Source organism: Neoarius graeffei, chromosome 4 (assembly GCF_027579695.1).
Source record: "Neoarius graeffei isolate fNeoGra1 chromosome 4, fNeoGra1.pri, whole genome shotgun sequence".
In the NCBI taxonomy this organism is placed as follows: Eukaryota; Metazoa; Chordata; class Actinopteri; order Siluriformes; family Ariidae; genus Neoarius; species Neoarius graeffei.
This window is the reverse complement of record NC_083572.1, coordinates 57,519,654-57,536,757: the sequence shown is the minus strand read 5'-3', so window position 1 is coordinate 57,536,757 and position 17,104 is coordinate 57,519,654. Positions and strand designations below refer to the sequence as shown.

General features: G+C 40.9%; 1 protein-coding gene across 1 annotated transcript; it reads left to right on the top strand.

The window, feature by feature from the left end:
* Positions 1 to 15,378, top strand: LOC132884415 (inhibin beta B chain). The gene is made up of 2 exons (XM_060918262.1): positions 1 to 412; positions 14,612 to 15,378. The coding sequence occupies exons 1-2, from the start codon at positions 1 to 3 to the stop codon at positions 15,376 to 15,378; spliced, it is 1,179 nt and encodes a 392-aa protein (XP_060774245.1).
* The last annotated feature ends 1,726 nt before the right edge of the window (positions 15,379 to 17,104 follow it).

Genomic DNA, 17,104 nt, shown 5'->3' with positions numbered 1-17,104 from the left:
ATGTGCTCAGCTTCAGAACCGATCTCCTTGTGCCACCCCGCTGTGTGGGCATGCCTGTGTGGTGATGGATGGCGCGGCGTTGTTCTCACTTGGCTCTTGCTCCTGAGCGCACTGGTGCCCAAAGGCTTAGGAGCGGTGACTGGCTGCACGACATGCGGCGTTCAGCACATGGACAAAGGCTCGGAGGAGCAGTTCCTCATAGAACTGGCCAAAAAGCAGATTCTGAGCAAACTTCACCTGCGGGAGAGACCCAACATGACGCAGCCGCTGCCGCGCGCCGCGCTCTCCACTGCTCTGCGCAAACTGCATGCGGGACGCGTCCGAGCGGATGGCACCGTGGAGCTGGACAGCAACCTGGCGAGCGCACAGCACACAGACCAGGCGTACGAGATCGTCAGCTTTGCAAACATGGGTAAGCAGCTTAGTTTAGGATCAAAGCCTACTTTAGAAACCAGCATAATATTAGAAGCTACTAATACGAAAACCAATACTACACTGTAAAAAGTATACCCTTACTCAAATTTAAAAAAAAAAATGTCCATTTGTCACATCTAAAATATTTGACTTCACAGAATCTAAATTGAGTCACTTGTTACGACCTGATTCTTTTACGTTGACGTAAACGATATGACTGCACTTGACCCAAACTTAATTGTTCTCCTTGAGCCAAATGAATTTCTTTGCATTTCAGTTGCTGAACCAAACTAATATATTGACATTGAACCAATCTAATGTTTTCACATTGCACCAAATTAACATTAATTAATATGTTTGCATTGACATTTGCATTTACATATAGTCAAATCACATTTTTTACATTTCATTTGATTTTACATCAAAAATAATTTGCAATTCCCATCTTAAACTCAACAAAACACTAGACAAGACACTTGGCCAACAGTTTTTTTTTTTTAAACTCCTTTATTCCTCAGAGTGAAAAAGGAACATAACGTAGCAGCGTGTTCAGACAGACTGAAATGAAACATGTCAGTGTGTTGCCGCTTGCGAGAGATGTAAGACAAATAGAAAAGAGATGGCCTACCAAGCAAATGAACTAGGACAAACACACAAGGTAAAGGGTCACAGGCAGGGGTGCCGCCAGAAATTTTGGGCCCCATGAAAGATTAGAATTTTGGGCCCCCCAACTTTGCCCACCCTCGTCACAATTGCACTATTGTCATTATTTGACTTTTGATAGCCCATGGACCTTGAGTTTGTGACTTTGTTATTACATTTTATGTATTAACCTACCAGGGACTAGATGAAAACTGGTCAGTGACTAATTCTGGTGCATTTACAATCACAAATGAAAATTCAAGATTTTGCCACATGCCTTCTTGTGCTAGGACAATTGGTAGTGAAATGTGTGATGTGACTGCTAAGCAACACTTTAATCTAGCAAACTATTAGCAACGCTTTAATCTAGCAAACTGTATATGGCGCTCGCTCATTAAAAACTTCAATCCTAAAGCATTTATGGGTTGTATTGCTGCTTACCTCCTTCTCCAAAGGGGGGTTCAGTGGTTTGGTAGGGCGGAGGCCCCCCTGAGGCTGAATCTGTGCATATTTAGGGCACCCCATTAGTTATGAAACTGGTTATTAGCACTAGTTATTAGCACCAGCATAACGTAATATTTCATCTTGTTTATCACACAAGTCAGTTCAGTTATTAAAATGGAAAAAATGTCACTGTACAAACTGTAAAAGTGTTCTCTTGATAGGCTAATCCAACCACGTTCATACTGTTCATTTACCATTCACTAATGTTTTGAACACACATGTGAGCGATAGCTACCTTTCTTTGGGAAAAACTGAGTGACCAGTTGCCTGCCTCTCCGGTCCCTCTCAGCTTTCAGCTGCCTTTCTTTACGTTTTTGACAGCCACTCTTCATATTTAGCGATCATAGACTGTACGCACTCCACTGCTGGCTGGCTGGCTGCTGCACCGCGACACAGCAGCAAGTAGCGTTGCACTGATCAGCACACAGATTTAACGCATCGCGCTTCTACCAGAACTGGACCGTACCATTTCGCAAAAGGGGGAGGGTTAAATGACAATATGTTGAAGAACTCAAGAAATAGACAACCTTGTTCAATTAGCTCATTTTACCAGATGGAATATTGCATTGTTGTTATTTCAAAAGTCTTATTAAAATCATTAAAAGCATATTATCAGCCCTTTAAAGGGCCCCATGGCAGTGCTGGGCCCCTAGAATTGTTCTAACCTTTCCCCCCCTGGCGGCGCCCATGGTCACAGGCTTATCTCATCTGAACTGTAATTAAATGAAACATTTCTTTCTTGAAGCAGTGTTGTCCCTCTAAAGATCATATTCAAAACACTCAAAACCCAACATAACAGCCTTAAATGGCGACAGCACCCCATGACTAGGTGCAACAAAGTGCCGCTGAGGTTGTCTACTTCTTAAATGCTGGATAGAAGGCTGCGGCAACTACAGACTACCTCAATGTACATACACAAGGTCACACACCTGCATGCACCTGTACATGCATGCCGCGCTCACACAAATGCATGCATGCCAATATACACTACTGTGCAGTGTTGAGTTCTCCATTGAGTTTACGAATCTTGGAGGTCATCTTGTTTGAACCAAGCTCCATCAGGATCTTCTGAAGGGCCTCAAAGGTGAACCTGAATCCCTGTGGATATTCCATGTTAAGAGCATAGCAAAGTCCAAAGAGCATTACAACTCCAACTGTGACAGAAGGCAACTCATTGAGGACCTCCACACCATCAATGATGATCCCGATGTCTTGGGGCTGTTGTAGAAGGCTTGAGTTCTCTCTGAAGATGAAGACCGCCATGATGGTACTCTTCAGCTCTTGCTTGGCTTGATCTTTCTGGGACACCTGAGGTAAAATATACAAAATGTGTAAGCGAGCAACTGCAGTCTGGCACACCTGATTAATCCCTACATTCAATGGCAGAGCTGTCCTGTTCCCCCAGGATTAATCAAGTTGCATCTCATCATTGAAACAGAATAGATCTGGACATACCATGTATTCTTTTATTAGGTCCTCAACACGTTCTCCCACGTAGATGATGAGAGCTTTGAGGACACACTCTCTTCTGACATCAGCATCCTGCAGGGACAGTCAAAAGGGTTACTATGCAATGTGTAGGCTAGTCTAGCTTCTCAATTCCCAGCTCTGCCACAAACAGTGCTTTTACAATGTGCATCAGGTCAAGATTGAATCCATGGCACAGATTAATTGAAAGCATAGTGACAAAGTAAAAACTGTATCCAGTATGGCTCTGTCAGAGGCCATTGGCAGTCTCTGTCGTGAGAGCGCGAACCCAAAGTGAACACCAGTCATATAGCCTACATATAACGGTTCTCAGGAAGCAAGGAGACAACATAAGGCTTTCATGCTGCGGTATCTTTACTTTAAAACAGGAGAGAAACGTGACTGCAACGTACAAGCCAGCACAGCGAACACTCGGAAACCAATCGCACCCATACGAATAGAGTGCATGAACAAAACATTCTAAATTTGTAATACATGTAAAACAAACTGGGATTTCACAAGCATAATTAGATAAACACACAGAATGAAGAAATTGCTAATGGAGTGTATAAAACGTGATGAGCTAGTCAAGTTCAGGATGTAACCCAGGGAAACATGAATACACTTCTTATTACCTTGAGTAATTCCACCCACATCCCCCACAATGTGCACAGAATTGCATCTCTCATAAAATATCTCGAAGTTCAGAAATTACACCACATTTAACACGACGAAAATTGGAATACAAACAAGAGTGGTTTGTACAGAAACTTAGCCGAGGCGGTAGACCACCAGTTCCAATAAGGCTCTAGCTTTGGCAGTGGCTTGTTAGCCAGCTGAAATTAGGCTATTCTTTACTATTTATAAAATTATATATTAAGAAATACCTGCATCTGCTTTCTTACTTACATTTATTCTTCGATGCAATCCAAGTACGATGCTAATCGTTCCTCCTTCCCGCTGAAACGGAGCTCTGATACTCTCCACTTCTTCACGTGCACTTGTGCAGTGCGCATGTGCAACTCACGTTTGACTCAAAATAAAAATATTACATGCTGATCTTTTTTTTTAACAGTATGTTTTGAGAGGAACCAAAAACTTTGTTCTGTGTCCTTTGTTAGTATATTTAGTTCCGTATAAATCAAAATTGATACCTCAAAATCAGTGGCGGCTGGTAGTCTTTCAAACAGGGGAGGCTGGTCGGTTATGATATTTCCAGATTTTAAAAGAAAGAACACATCAATTTTGCCCATACTCTTGCCTCTGATCTGGCTGATTGTTGGCAGGGTCACAAACTGTGAAATAACAGGTTCTTTTGGCCCATTAGCCTACTGTCCAATATACATGATGGTGGTGTTGGGGGGGGGCATATTTTAACATTTTATATTTTAAAATTGTGGCATGTTGTTTAAAAAGTGATCATTATTGAAAGCAGCTCTTTGTCAGGAACCTCAGCATTCAGTGACACTTTCCCTATATTTTACTTATTTTGACTGAGAAATGTTTTATTGACAATTTTGATAACCATTCACTTTTAATCCAGGTCTGTAGTGTGAAATGTTCTCGGCTGTGTTTTTGTTTAAAAATGTTTTCAAAATTGTAGCTGTGTTTAATTCATATCCAGATAAATATATATTCCAATATAATATCTCATCTCATCTCATTATCTCTAGCCGCTTTATCCTTCTACAGGGTCGCAGGCAAGCTGGAGCCTATCCCAGCTGACTACGGGCGAGAGGCGGGGTACACCCTGGACAAGTCGCCAGGTCATCACAGGGCTGACACATAGACACAGACAACCATTCACACTCACATTCACACCTACGGTCAATTTAGAGTCACCAGTTAACCTAACCTGCATGTCTTTGGACTGTGGGGGAAACCGGAGCACCCGGAGGAAACCCACGCGGACACGGGGAAAACATGCAAACTCCGCACAGAAGGGCCCTCGCCGGCCCCGGGGCTCGAACCCAGGACCTTCTTGCTGTGAGGCGACAGCGCTAACCACTACACCACCGTGCCGCCCCAATATAATATACTCAGCATAAACATTTTAAATAGATTCTATATTTTTGGTCCATCCATGACATATTACTAAAGTAGCCTATTTACTGTTGTTGATGTGGGTCACTTGCTGTTAGCCAATTCACTTTCGCATACCGGGAGAGCTGAAAGGAACGAGTATTATTCCCTACCTTTTTCACCAAGTCAATTTGAGGCGTTGGTCTACCCTGCTCTTTAATTTTAATTTTTTCCTCGAAAGGAAGACTGGCAAATGGCTTCGCCAAAATCAAATCAGCAATGCTTGGCATCCATGCGCAGCTTTCTTGCTAGCTGACTAGCCCCCTCAAGTTCAAGTTCAGTCACTCAAATAAACGACATTTCTGGAACCAAGATAACAAACTTGACAACACTATATTTACACTTTATTTACAATGAAAATATATACAAACTAAAAAAGCTGGTAGAAACCGTATGTAATGAATGAAATCGAAATGTAAGCTGATCTCCTACAATACACCACAGCACTTCCAATTCCGCATGGGACTGAACTGAGATTCACCGCTGCCTGTCTATAGTTGAAACGAGCTGTCAATCAAAGAAAATATCCGGCCGCTTTCACCAATCACCAGTCTCCTCGCAGAAAGCTTTGCCATATCCCTCCCATGTGAGGCTGGGAGTCCGTGGGCGGGCGTTTTCGCAGTATTTGTCCAATAACCGTCTTGCATTTTGATATTGAAAAGCGCATAGCTCCCAAATGCCATTGAAGTCCACTGAGGCTGGGAGTCCGTGAGACTCCGTGGGCGGGCATTTTCGCAGTATTTGTCCAATAATCGTCTTGCATTTTGAGATTGAAAGCGCATAGCTCCCAATGCCATTGAAGTGCACTGAGTCTGGGCTGCATCGCGCTGTCACGAGGGGGAAAAACTCACGCACACATTAGGCGAACTGGGGAAAGTTATAACGGAATGATTTCGCACTGTAGTTGGGTTGAGCACATATATTTCTATGATTTGATGTTCGTTATTTTTAGAGGAGGCTGAGCCTCCCTCGTTGTCTTAGAGCAATCGCCCGTGCTCAAAATGCAAAAAGAAAGAGTTTCACAATCAAATCAATAACTTTACAATGTGTTCAATGGTAGTTAATAGATTGAATGAACAACTGCATGCAGCACTTTTTACAGTGTATTTAGTGCATCAGTATGTGCTTTCAGACGCAGCTAGACACTTTTGTTTTTCTTAAAGGAGCTATAAGTTTCACAAAATTAACCCATAAACATGCTTCCACGAGCCCTTGTTGCTTTTTTTGTATAGTTCCATCCATCCATCCATCCATCCATCCATCCATCTATCTATTATCTTTAGCTGCTTATCCTGTTCTGCAGGGTCACAGGCAAGCTGGAACCTATCCCAGCTGACTATGGGCAAGAGGCGGGGTACACCCTGGACAAGTCACTAGATTATCTCAGGGCTCACACAGAGACAAACAACCATTCATACTCACGGTCAATTTAGAGCCACCAATTAGCCCAACCTGCATGTCTTTGGACTGTAGGGGAAACCGGAGCACACCCATGCAGACACGGGGAAAACATGCAAACTCCATACCGAAAGGCCCTCGCTGGCCACTGGGTTAGAACTCAGGACCTTCTTGCTGTGAGGCAACAATGCTAACCACTACACCACCATGCCACCCTTTTGTATAGTTCCTAAAAATAGATAAATGAGTGCACAAATGTGTATAGGGTAGTTGGCATAACATTAATCAAATATACCATGCACTGAGAGGCTCTGGTTGAAATTATGAATTCTCTGAGGTGACTGGCATAGTACTATTTTGTGAGGGGCGCAACCCTGAAGAAAACAGTCCTATGCCAGTCACCGAAGAGAATCCATAATTACTGGTGCCTCTCAGTGCATGGTACTGCAGCTTGGCCTAGTGGTTAGCGTGTCTGCCTCTCGACTGGAAGAGTGTGAGTTCTACTCGCAGTCGGGTCATACCCAAAGACCATCATAAAAATGGTAACTACTGCCATCTGGCAAGGCACACTGCAATACAGATGTGAGTGGGGAAGTCAAACTCTCGTGGTTACCAGAGGACTAGCCCCCTACTGTAACCCTAGCTGTATAGGTGAGAGGCTGAGGGCTATCGAAACGGAAATCGGTGCCGCACCCGTATGCCTTTAAGAGTTGGTTAGTACTGGGACAGGAGACTGCCTGGGAAGACCAGATTCTGGCATGAGAGGGACTTTAACTTGACTCGGTGCATGGTATATTAGATTTATATCCTTCATCAAAAAATTCCAAACTAGAAGTGTTAACTACAAAGTATTAGAAATAAATCTGAAAAAATAATATTAGAGGTCCAACTCTGCCTCGCTAGGCATGATTATGATATGCAGGCCCGGCGCCAGGAACAGTTTACTAAGGGGGCAATTAGAAATCGCAAGGGGGCAAATATTTTCCATATAGTGTGTAGTAGTGATGGCGGTCTGACAACGTGTTTCAAACAATTAACTGCGCCAACCACAAAACCACGGCCCCGAAGGTTGCTTACGGGAAAATCATGTGGCATATTACCAGGGCAGTTGCGCTTTATAAGCACCCGTGCCCACCTGTTAACCCTCCCCTCCGATTTTCTCACAGACACGCGGTACAACCGGAAAGATGCCAAACATAAAACAACACACACAAACCTACAGGCAAGTCCTTTACATTTAAAATACATACAAATAGCTCCGCGGCATGAAAACAAAACGTCAATGCAAGTCTAAGGTGCTTGGCTCGGCGGCCAAAATCATAATTTAAAAAAATCAACAGACCCTGCGGCTGCACCAGTAATAGCCTTCCTGACTCACACTGAGTCAACGCTAACCACTTAATCCACGATCCCAGTTTAGGCGTGTAGGGGACTAAACACTCTGAAGTGATGAATTTTCACCCCCTCTGCATGGGGGGTGACGTCAACGACACATATTCTTACGCTATTTGCGCACAAAGCGGACCATATATGAACACATACACCAACATAAACGGAGATAAACTTAGCCTATAGAAAGAAAATGGATTCACAATATTGTGATTGAATTCGTTTAATTCGGAGGGGGAAAGACTACTCCCGTAAACTGACTGCATATTACAGGATATTGCAGAGACAGTGCACTTGTAAGTGTAGACTACATGTAAAACCCCCGCCCGCGCGACCCCTCCCCTTGTCCTTATCACAGGTCTGTGTGTGCACGGCAGCATTTCACACACAGTACACCCACAATAACTAGTCCCCAGTAGTTAGGATTGATACATATGTCTAAAACAGGGTTAATATTAAATTCAGGCTTTTTGAAATAGTCCTACCTTAATACAGTTGAATTCTACGATTGCAACGTAAGAATCATAACAACCAATCAGATTTGTTCTACCGTGCCAGTTTTAGTAGTGATTTATGTGAAATGTATTTTTGTGCAATGCGCAACCACTTAATATTTCGTATTTGAAAATGCAAATTATTAATAGGTCTATAATACATTATATTTTCATAAGAAAACAATTAAGTGATCTGAGTCTCCGTTGAGGGGGCGGGGCTGTAGCCACGAGGGGGCGACGCCCCCTTTCGCCCCCCCATGGCGCCAGGCCTGATGATATGTAGATCTACACACACAGAAATGCTCTCAGAGCCACAGCTGTGACTCGAGTTGGCCATAAAGCTTGAAATTGTGACTATGAATTGTGTTCATGGTATATCCAGGATATACCATGACTGACTCACACCATATTCATTTTTTTTTAACATCACGAGATACATTGTTTAATCAATGGTGGAACTATTTTATGTCACGCAAGCTATCCTTGGCCAATCCTTGCACAGGAATTTTTTTGATGAGGGATATAATTACATATAGCTTATTATCAGTAAAGGAAGTCTATGTTTTGACATTGTCTCCTAATAATATTAGGCTTATAGATTGTGGATGTATTAGCTCATGGAGGTGGAATCGTCTGACATTTGATACCTTTTCTTAATACAGATAGTTAAGAATTCCTATTTAGAGAAACCCTCAGCTGTAGGTTTCCACACAAACCCTCTAAGCCCATTTAAGATTTACTCCAGAGGGACAGCCTTTGTTTTTAAGAGTGTACAATGATGGACTCTAAGCACCTGCTATTTACGTGTCAGCTTTAACAATTATCAACTGTGATCCACATAGTACCATGAATGTGATACTACATTTACATTGCACAACTTACTTGATAAATTCCTAATTGTGACTTTTAAGATAACTTAAGGTGTAGGTTAATGAAAACAGGTTACATGTGTGAAAAATAACAGACAAGTCTACACTAAAGAGCAACATCTCTAGTGTTGAATTGCCTTCTGCTTAAATGTGTGGTGTTCATGTAACCTAGTTTTGAAGGAGAAAAAAAATGCTGTAAATATTCATGCTGGTGATTTCCTTCTGTAGTTGTGTCAAAAATAATATATAAACAAAATAAACATAGCCATTACTGCCTATTTCTCTTATTCAACTCAAAGCTTTTACACTTTCTCCCTTCCACATTTCTATTAAAGGTCCATCCATTTCTTGCCCTTTTACTCTTGTATCTGTTTCTCTTACAACCCCAATTCCAAAAAAGTTGGGACACTGTAAAACATAAATAAAAACAGAATGTGAAGATTTGCAAATCATGGAAACCCTATATCTCATCTCATCTCATTATCTCTAGCCGCTTTATCCTGTTCTACAGGGTCGTAGGCAAGCTGGAGCCTATCCCAGCTGACAACGGGCGAAAGGCGGGGTACACCCTGGACAAGTCGCCAGGTGGAAACCCTATATTTCACTGAAAATAGTACAAAGACAACATATCAAATGTTAAAACTGAGAAATTTTATTTTATTTTTTTGAAAAATATACGCTCATTTTGAATTTGACGTCAGCAACACATTTCAGAAAAATTGGGACGGGGCAACAAAAGACTGAAAAAGTTGTCTAATGCTAAAAAAAACCCTCATTTGGTCAATTGGCAACAGATCAGTAACATGATTGGATATAAAAAGAGCATCCCAGAGAGGTTGAGTCTCTCAGAAGTAAAGATTGGGAAGGGTTCACCACTCTGTGAAAGACTGTGTGGGCAAACAGTACAACAATTTAAGAATAACGTTTGTCAATGTAAAACTGCAAAGAATTTGGGGATCACATCATCTACGGTACATACCGTAATATCATTAAAAGATTCTGAGAATCTGGAGAAATCTCTGTATGCAAGAGACAAGGCTGAAAACTGACATTGGATGCCTGTGATCTTCAGGCACTTAGGTGACACTGCATTAAAAGCAGACATGTGTCTGTAGTGGAAATCACTGTATGGGCTCAGGAACACTTCAGAAAACCATCATCTGTGAAAACAGTTCATTACTGCATCCTAGGGTTGCCACCTGTGTCTGACAAAAATCCTGGACATTTCGACCATCCAATCGACCTTTTTGCTTGTAAGCAACGGCGCCCTTCGCACATCTAACCCAAGACAAAAATCGCCCTTCTACGCTGAAATTGTATTGCTCTAATTAGTAAAAATGACGCTTTTGCTAGTTATTTGTTTAGTTAATTGCTTTACATAATATAGCAGGTCTTCATTATTTTGGTTTATTTCCAACAGTTTTTGGTTGTGGACACCTGGGGGCAGTAGTGGGCACAGGTAAAAGGGGAATACATAATTAAGTTCTGTTTATTTGCTTATGTGGAATAAAAATAAATAATCTAATTTTTCATTGTGTCTAAGAATACCTGAATGTAACAATGTAAGGTGTAGTGTCAAACAGCTTACCTGATTGCTTAGAGTGTGGTGTGTGCTTTGCTTGTGCTTGCCTGTGCCTCTGCTGCTTGCTGCTCTTGGCTAAACAAATACATAGGAGGACATGTAACTGATATAACTGGGCACATACAGTACATACAGGAGTAGGCAGATAAGACTATTTGGATTTCATTTAATTCACCAAAACCTTACCTAATCTTCCATTTATATTTGGTGTTTTTCTTTGCTGCTGCTATGAGTCCTGGCTGATTTTCAATGAATGTCTTGAGGACAACTGAAAGTTTAGCCTGACTTGAAGCTCAGCCTTCACCATTGCAACAGAGAGTCTGTTTCTTTTATCAGTCCAAGCATCCTCCATTGCCCCTTTTCCACCAAAGCAGTTCCAGGGCTGGTTCGAGGCCAGTGCTTAGTTTGGAACCGGGTTTTCTGTTTCCACTGACAAAGAACTGGCTCTGGGGCCAGAAAAACCGGTTCCAGGCTAGCACCAACTCTCTGCTGGGCCAGAGGAAAGAACCGCTTACATCAGCGGGGGGGCAGAGTTGTTAAGACCTACAACAATAACAAGACCACGAAAGATCGCCATTTTTAAGCAACGAGAAGCAGCAGCTGTACAAACGCGAAGTCATCCATCATTATTATTATTATTATTGTTGTTGTTGCTGCTGCTTCTTCCGTGTTGTTTTTGCTTTGATATTCGCGCCAAGGTTTATGTAAACGTAGCACCGTAACTGATGTTTACAGCGACGTAAGTGACGTATACAGCGATGTAATGACGTATTCAGCGACGTAATGACGTGCCTCCGCTTAGCACGGCGAGCTACGGAAAAGCAAACTGGTTCTCAGCTGGCTCGCAAGTTGAAATACACATTTTGCCCATCATATACAAAAAGCCGGGACATTCAGTGTCCCGGATTTTTATTTTTTTTCCCGGGACAGACCATGAAAATCCGGGACAATCAGGAAAAACCGGGACAGGTGGCAACACTACTGCATCCACAAATGCAAGTTAAAACCATATATAAGCAATATCCAGAAACACCGCCACCTTATCTGGGCCTGAGCTCTTTTACGATGAACTGAGGTGAAGTGGAAAATTGTCCTGAGGTCTGATGAATCAAAAATAGAAATTATTTTGAGAAATCATGGACACCACGTCCTCCAATCTAAAGAGGAGAGGGACCATCCAGCTTGTTATCAGTGCACAGTTCAAAAGCCAGCGTCTGTGACGGTATGAGGGTGCGTTAGTGCACAAGACATGGGTAGATTGTACATCTGGGAAGGCATCATTAATGCTGAATGATATATACATGTTTCAGAGCAATATGTTGCCATCCAGACAAAATCTTTTTCAGGGAAGGCCTTCCTTCTTTCAGCAATACAATGCCAAACCGCTTTCTGCACATATTAAAACTGGGTGCTAAACTGGCCTGCCTGCAGTCTAGACCTGTCTCCCATTTAAAACATTTGGCGCATTATGAAGCGCAAAATATGACAAAGGAGACCCCAAACTGTATTGTACAACCGCGATTCCAAAAAAGTTGGCACAAAGTACAAATTGTAAATAAAAAAGGAATGCAATGATGTGGAAGTTTCAAAATTCCATATTTTATTCAGAATAGAACATAGATAACATATCAAATGTTTAAACTGAGAAAATGTATCATTTAAAGAGAAAAATTAGGTGATTTTAAATTTCATGACAACAACACATCTCAAAAAAGTTGGGACAAGGCCATGTTTACCACTGTGAGACATCCCCTTTTCTCTTTACAACAGTCTGTAAACGTCTGGGGACTGAGGAGACAAGTTGCTCAAGTTAAGGGATAGGAATGTTAACCCATTCTTGTCTAATGTAGGATTCTAGTTGCTCAACTGTCTTAGGTCTTTTTTGTCATATCTTCCATTTTATGATGTGCCAAATGTTTTCTATGGGTGAAAGATCTGGACTGCAGGCTGGCCAGTTCAGTACCCGGACCCTTCTTCTACGCAGCCATGATGCTGTAATTGATGCAGTATGTGGTTTGGCATTGTCATGTTGGAAAATGCAAGGTCTTCCCTGAAAGAGACGTCGTCTGGATGGGAGCATATGTTGCTCTAGAACCTGGATAGATTAGATTAGATTAGATTAGATTAGATTAGATTAGATTCACTTTATTCATCCCACATCGGGGAAATTCACATGTTACAGTAGCAAGAAAATGTCATACAGATAACAAATAAAACTGAAATAAAAATTCGACAAACGAAAGATTAAATACAGAGGGCTATTTGCATTATCTACCGTGAAAAAGTACACAAAAATTGCCTTATTGAGAGGCTCGGAAAAATTGCACATTACAGGTAGACTCTGTATATATACACACATATATACATAAATTAAATATATATACCTTTCAGCATTGATGGTGTCTTTCCAGATGTGTAAGCTGCCCATGCCACACGCACTAATGCAACCCCATACCATCAGAGATGCAGGCTTCTGAACTGAGCGCTGATAACAACTTAGGTCGTCCTTCTCCTCTTTAGTCCAAATGACACGGCGTCCCTGATTTCCATAAAGAACTTCAAATTTTGATTCGTCTGACCACAGAACAGTTTTCCACTTTGCCACAGTCCATTTTAAATGAGCCTTGGCCCAGAGGAGACGTCTGCGCTTCTGGATCATGTTTAGATACGGCTTCTTCTTTGAACTATAGAGTTTTAGCTGGCAACGGCGGATGGCACGGTGAATTGTGTTCACAGATAATATTCTCTGGAAATATTCCTGAGCCCATTTTGTGATTTCCAATACAGAAGCATGCCTGTATGTGATGCAGTGCCATCTAAGGGCCCGAAGATCATGGGCACCAAGTATGGTTTTCCGGCCTTGACCCTTACGCACAGAGATTCTTCCAGATTCTCTGAATCTTTTGATGATATTATGCACTGTAGATGATGATTTGTTCAAACTCTTTGCAATTTTACACTGTCGAACTCCTTTCTGATATTGCTCCACTATTTGTTGGCACAGAATTAGGGGGATTGGTGATCCTCTTCCCATCTTTACTTCTGAGAGCCGCTGCCACTCCAAGATGCTCTTTTTATACCCAGTCATGTTAATGACCTTTTGCCAATTGACCTAATGAGTTGCAATTTGGTCCTCCAGCTGTTCCTTTTTTGTACCTTTAACTTTTCCAGCCTCTTATTGCCCCTGTCCCAACTTTTTTGAGATGTGTTGCTGTCATGAAATTTCAAATGAGCCAATATTTGCTATGAAATTTCAAAATGTCTTACTTTCGACATTTGATATGTTGTCTATGTTCTATTGTGAATACAATATCAGTTTTTGAGATTTGTAAATTATTGCATTCCGTTTTTATTTACAATTTGTACTTTGTCCCAACTTTTTTGTAATCGGGGTTGTATGTCAGGCAAGAATGGGACAACATTTATCTTTCAAAACTGCAGCAATTGGTCTCCTCATTTCCCAAACATTTACAGAGTGTTGTTAACAGTAGAGGTGATGCAACACAGTGGTAAACATGCCCCTGTCCTAACTTTTTTTGAAACGCGTTGCTGACATCAAATTTAAAATGAGCATATATTTTTCAAAAAACAATAAAAATTTCCCAGTTTTAACATTTGATATGTTGTCTTTGTACTATTTTCAACGAAATATAGGTTTCCATGATTTGCAAATTATTGTATTCTGTTTTTATTTATGTTTTATGCAGCATCCCAGCTTTTTTGAAATTGGGCTTGTACTTTTTCTCAAAGAAATCTCTTTTTTTTTTCAGATGATGTGGATTCCAGCAGTAAAAGCTCCGTCTTGTCCTTCCAGTTTCTGCAGGAGCAAGGTCGAAACATCCAGGTACTCCAGTCTTCCCTGTGGGTGTATGTGCACCCAGCCAACAGTCCCCTTCCAGCCGGCCGTGTTTCTGCCCAGGTGTACTTGTCAGACACAAGTAGTGGCAACCGCACCCTCCTGCTCCAGCGCAGCATTGAGATAGCAAGGGGTGGCTGGCAGACATTTCTCATCACCCGCACTCTACAGGCCTTCTTGGATGCTGGGCAACAGCGCCTGCAGCTGGAAGTGCACTGCCAAGTGGGAAGCCAAAACCTATGCAGCCAGAGTGGTGTTGATGCATCCCAGAGGTCCTACCTGGTGGCACAAGTGCAGCTCCGTGATGGTGACCCCAAGCACACAGTGAGCAAGCGATCTCTCAGCTGCGGTGATGACGCCAGTGTCTGCTGCAAGAAGGACTTCTACATCAAGTTCCAGGACATACAGTGGCAGGACTGGATCATTGCACCTGAAGGCTATCACATGAACTATTGCATGGGCCAGTGCCCGCAGCACCTGGCTGGCTCACCAGGTATCGCTTCCTCATTCCATGCCACAGTGTTCAGCCAGCTGAAGGCTAATGGCATTCACGCGGCTGTCTCATCCTGCTGTGTTCCCATCCAGAGGCGTCCACTGTCCATGGTCTATTTTAACTCGCAGCACAGCATTGTGAAGACTGATGTGCCAGACATGATCGTGGAGTCCTGTGGGTGCACGTAAAAAATAAATAAATAAATAAATAAATAAATAAATAAATAAGGAGTGTTAGAATCACTTTTATGTTGCAGAAAGGCACTTTTAGCATTAATATTTCTGAGATACTGTTTGAGATTATAAATACATATTCAAATACCCAGGGAAACATTATATGAAGGAATCCATTGTTTATCATCAAACCACTTCAGTAAATCATCCTGTTCTTTATCCCTTTAAAAGCAAGCTATTTATAGCATAAATGTATGCAGTAAATGCAATACTGCTGAATTGACATCTCTATTGCAATTATAGGGAGGCTCCAAGTCTTTTCACTTTACTGTTTGATCAGTTTTCATCTGAGGCCACTGGCCTGACCTCTGCCTAGTTACTCAATGAGATGGGTAAACATTTAATTATTGCCACATGCTGAAATGAAGGTCTAAGAAGACATGATGATAAATGTGACACACTGATGTCTACTTGCTGTTGGACTGTAAGGCTTAGATATAAATTACATTATGTCTAAATCTGCATATCCAGTCAAAACATGATATGTTTTACTAAAGTTCTCAAAGCTTTTTAGGTACTGTTTTGGTTGCGTGAAGCATTAGCAATTGTGTGTGTGTGTGAGATTTTTTTTTTCCAAATATATTAACTTAAGACTTATTCTATAGACGTTACTTTTGTTTAGGTATTGTTTAGATTTGTAGATTTTGTGTGTGTTTGCAAACATTTTGAATTTATGCTAAAATCCAATGCAAAATTGATTTTTAAAGCACTTCCTGTCGCAAAACAATATTAACATGGGGATGTTTCAGGGTTATGGCATCATTATTTGCTTCATATTCCATGTTTACACTTCTCTTGATTTCACCATCATGGCCACAGAAAAAGAACAAAGTCTTTGTAATGACAGGCTTATGTAACTTTTGCCTTTATAACATGCATGTTTGAACTGAACACGTAGGATTTCCAGGAAAGCTTTGCAGGTTTGAGACTGTACTTTATCTGTCAAAATTTAATATGTTGTAATTGAAATGCTTTATTTGTTCTTTTTCAAAGATTCACATGTGTAAATTATTTTGTGTATCCATTTCTGTTAGTATTGGTAAATACACAGTAACTTGTGTCGAAATGCCAATACTGCAAGTTCTCAAAAAAGTCATTCATTTTTAATATAATTTATATAATTTTGTAACAATATGCTATTTTCTTAAAGTATTATATTTTGAAAATCTTGTACTATATAGTATAATTTTATTGATTTTTTTCTATTTCAAAGAAATAAATATTTTACCTATTAAAGTAAGTGGCTTATTTTTTTTATTATTATTTTTAAATAGCAAAACCTGACAACTGATATGTCACAGAACACCATATTTTTGTCAGCTATATAAAAATAATCTGATAAAGTATGACTCGTCCAGGAGATGGACTACATGCCTGGTTTTGGGTTAAAAAAAAACAAAAACTATAAAACACATCAATATTTGTAATGGTAAAAGTTTCATAAAATATTATTAATTGTCCAGTTGGTATCTATATAGGCTCCATTATTGATTTTGAGCACTGAAAATCAATAGTGTCTCAAAGGCAAAGAGTGTGTTTGCTTGGGCAAACACCTGAATTAGTTTTTCTATGGACTGTCTATATTTGTCAAGTAAACATGTATCTTTTTTTTTTCAAGGCCTAAACCCACTGTGAAATTTATTGAAATCTTTAAGAACATATGACTGATATTGAATCTTTA

What these genes read in the sequence shown, in the direction of transcription:
- LOC132884415 (XM_060918262.1), top strand. Translation starts at nt 1, where the DNA reads ATGTGCTCAGCTTCAGAACCGATCTCCTTGTGCCACCCCGCTGTGTGG. An exon ending in CGTCAGCTTTGCAAACATGG is followed by an intron (nt 413 to 14,611) that starts GTAAGCAGCTTA and finishes TTTTTTTTTCAG; the next exon opens with ATGATGTGGATTCCAGCAGT.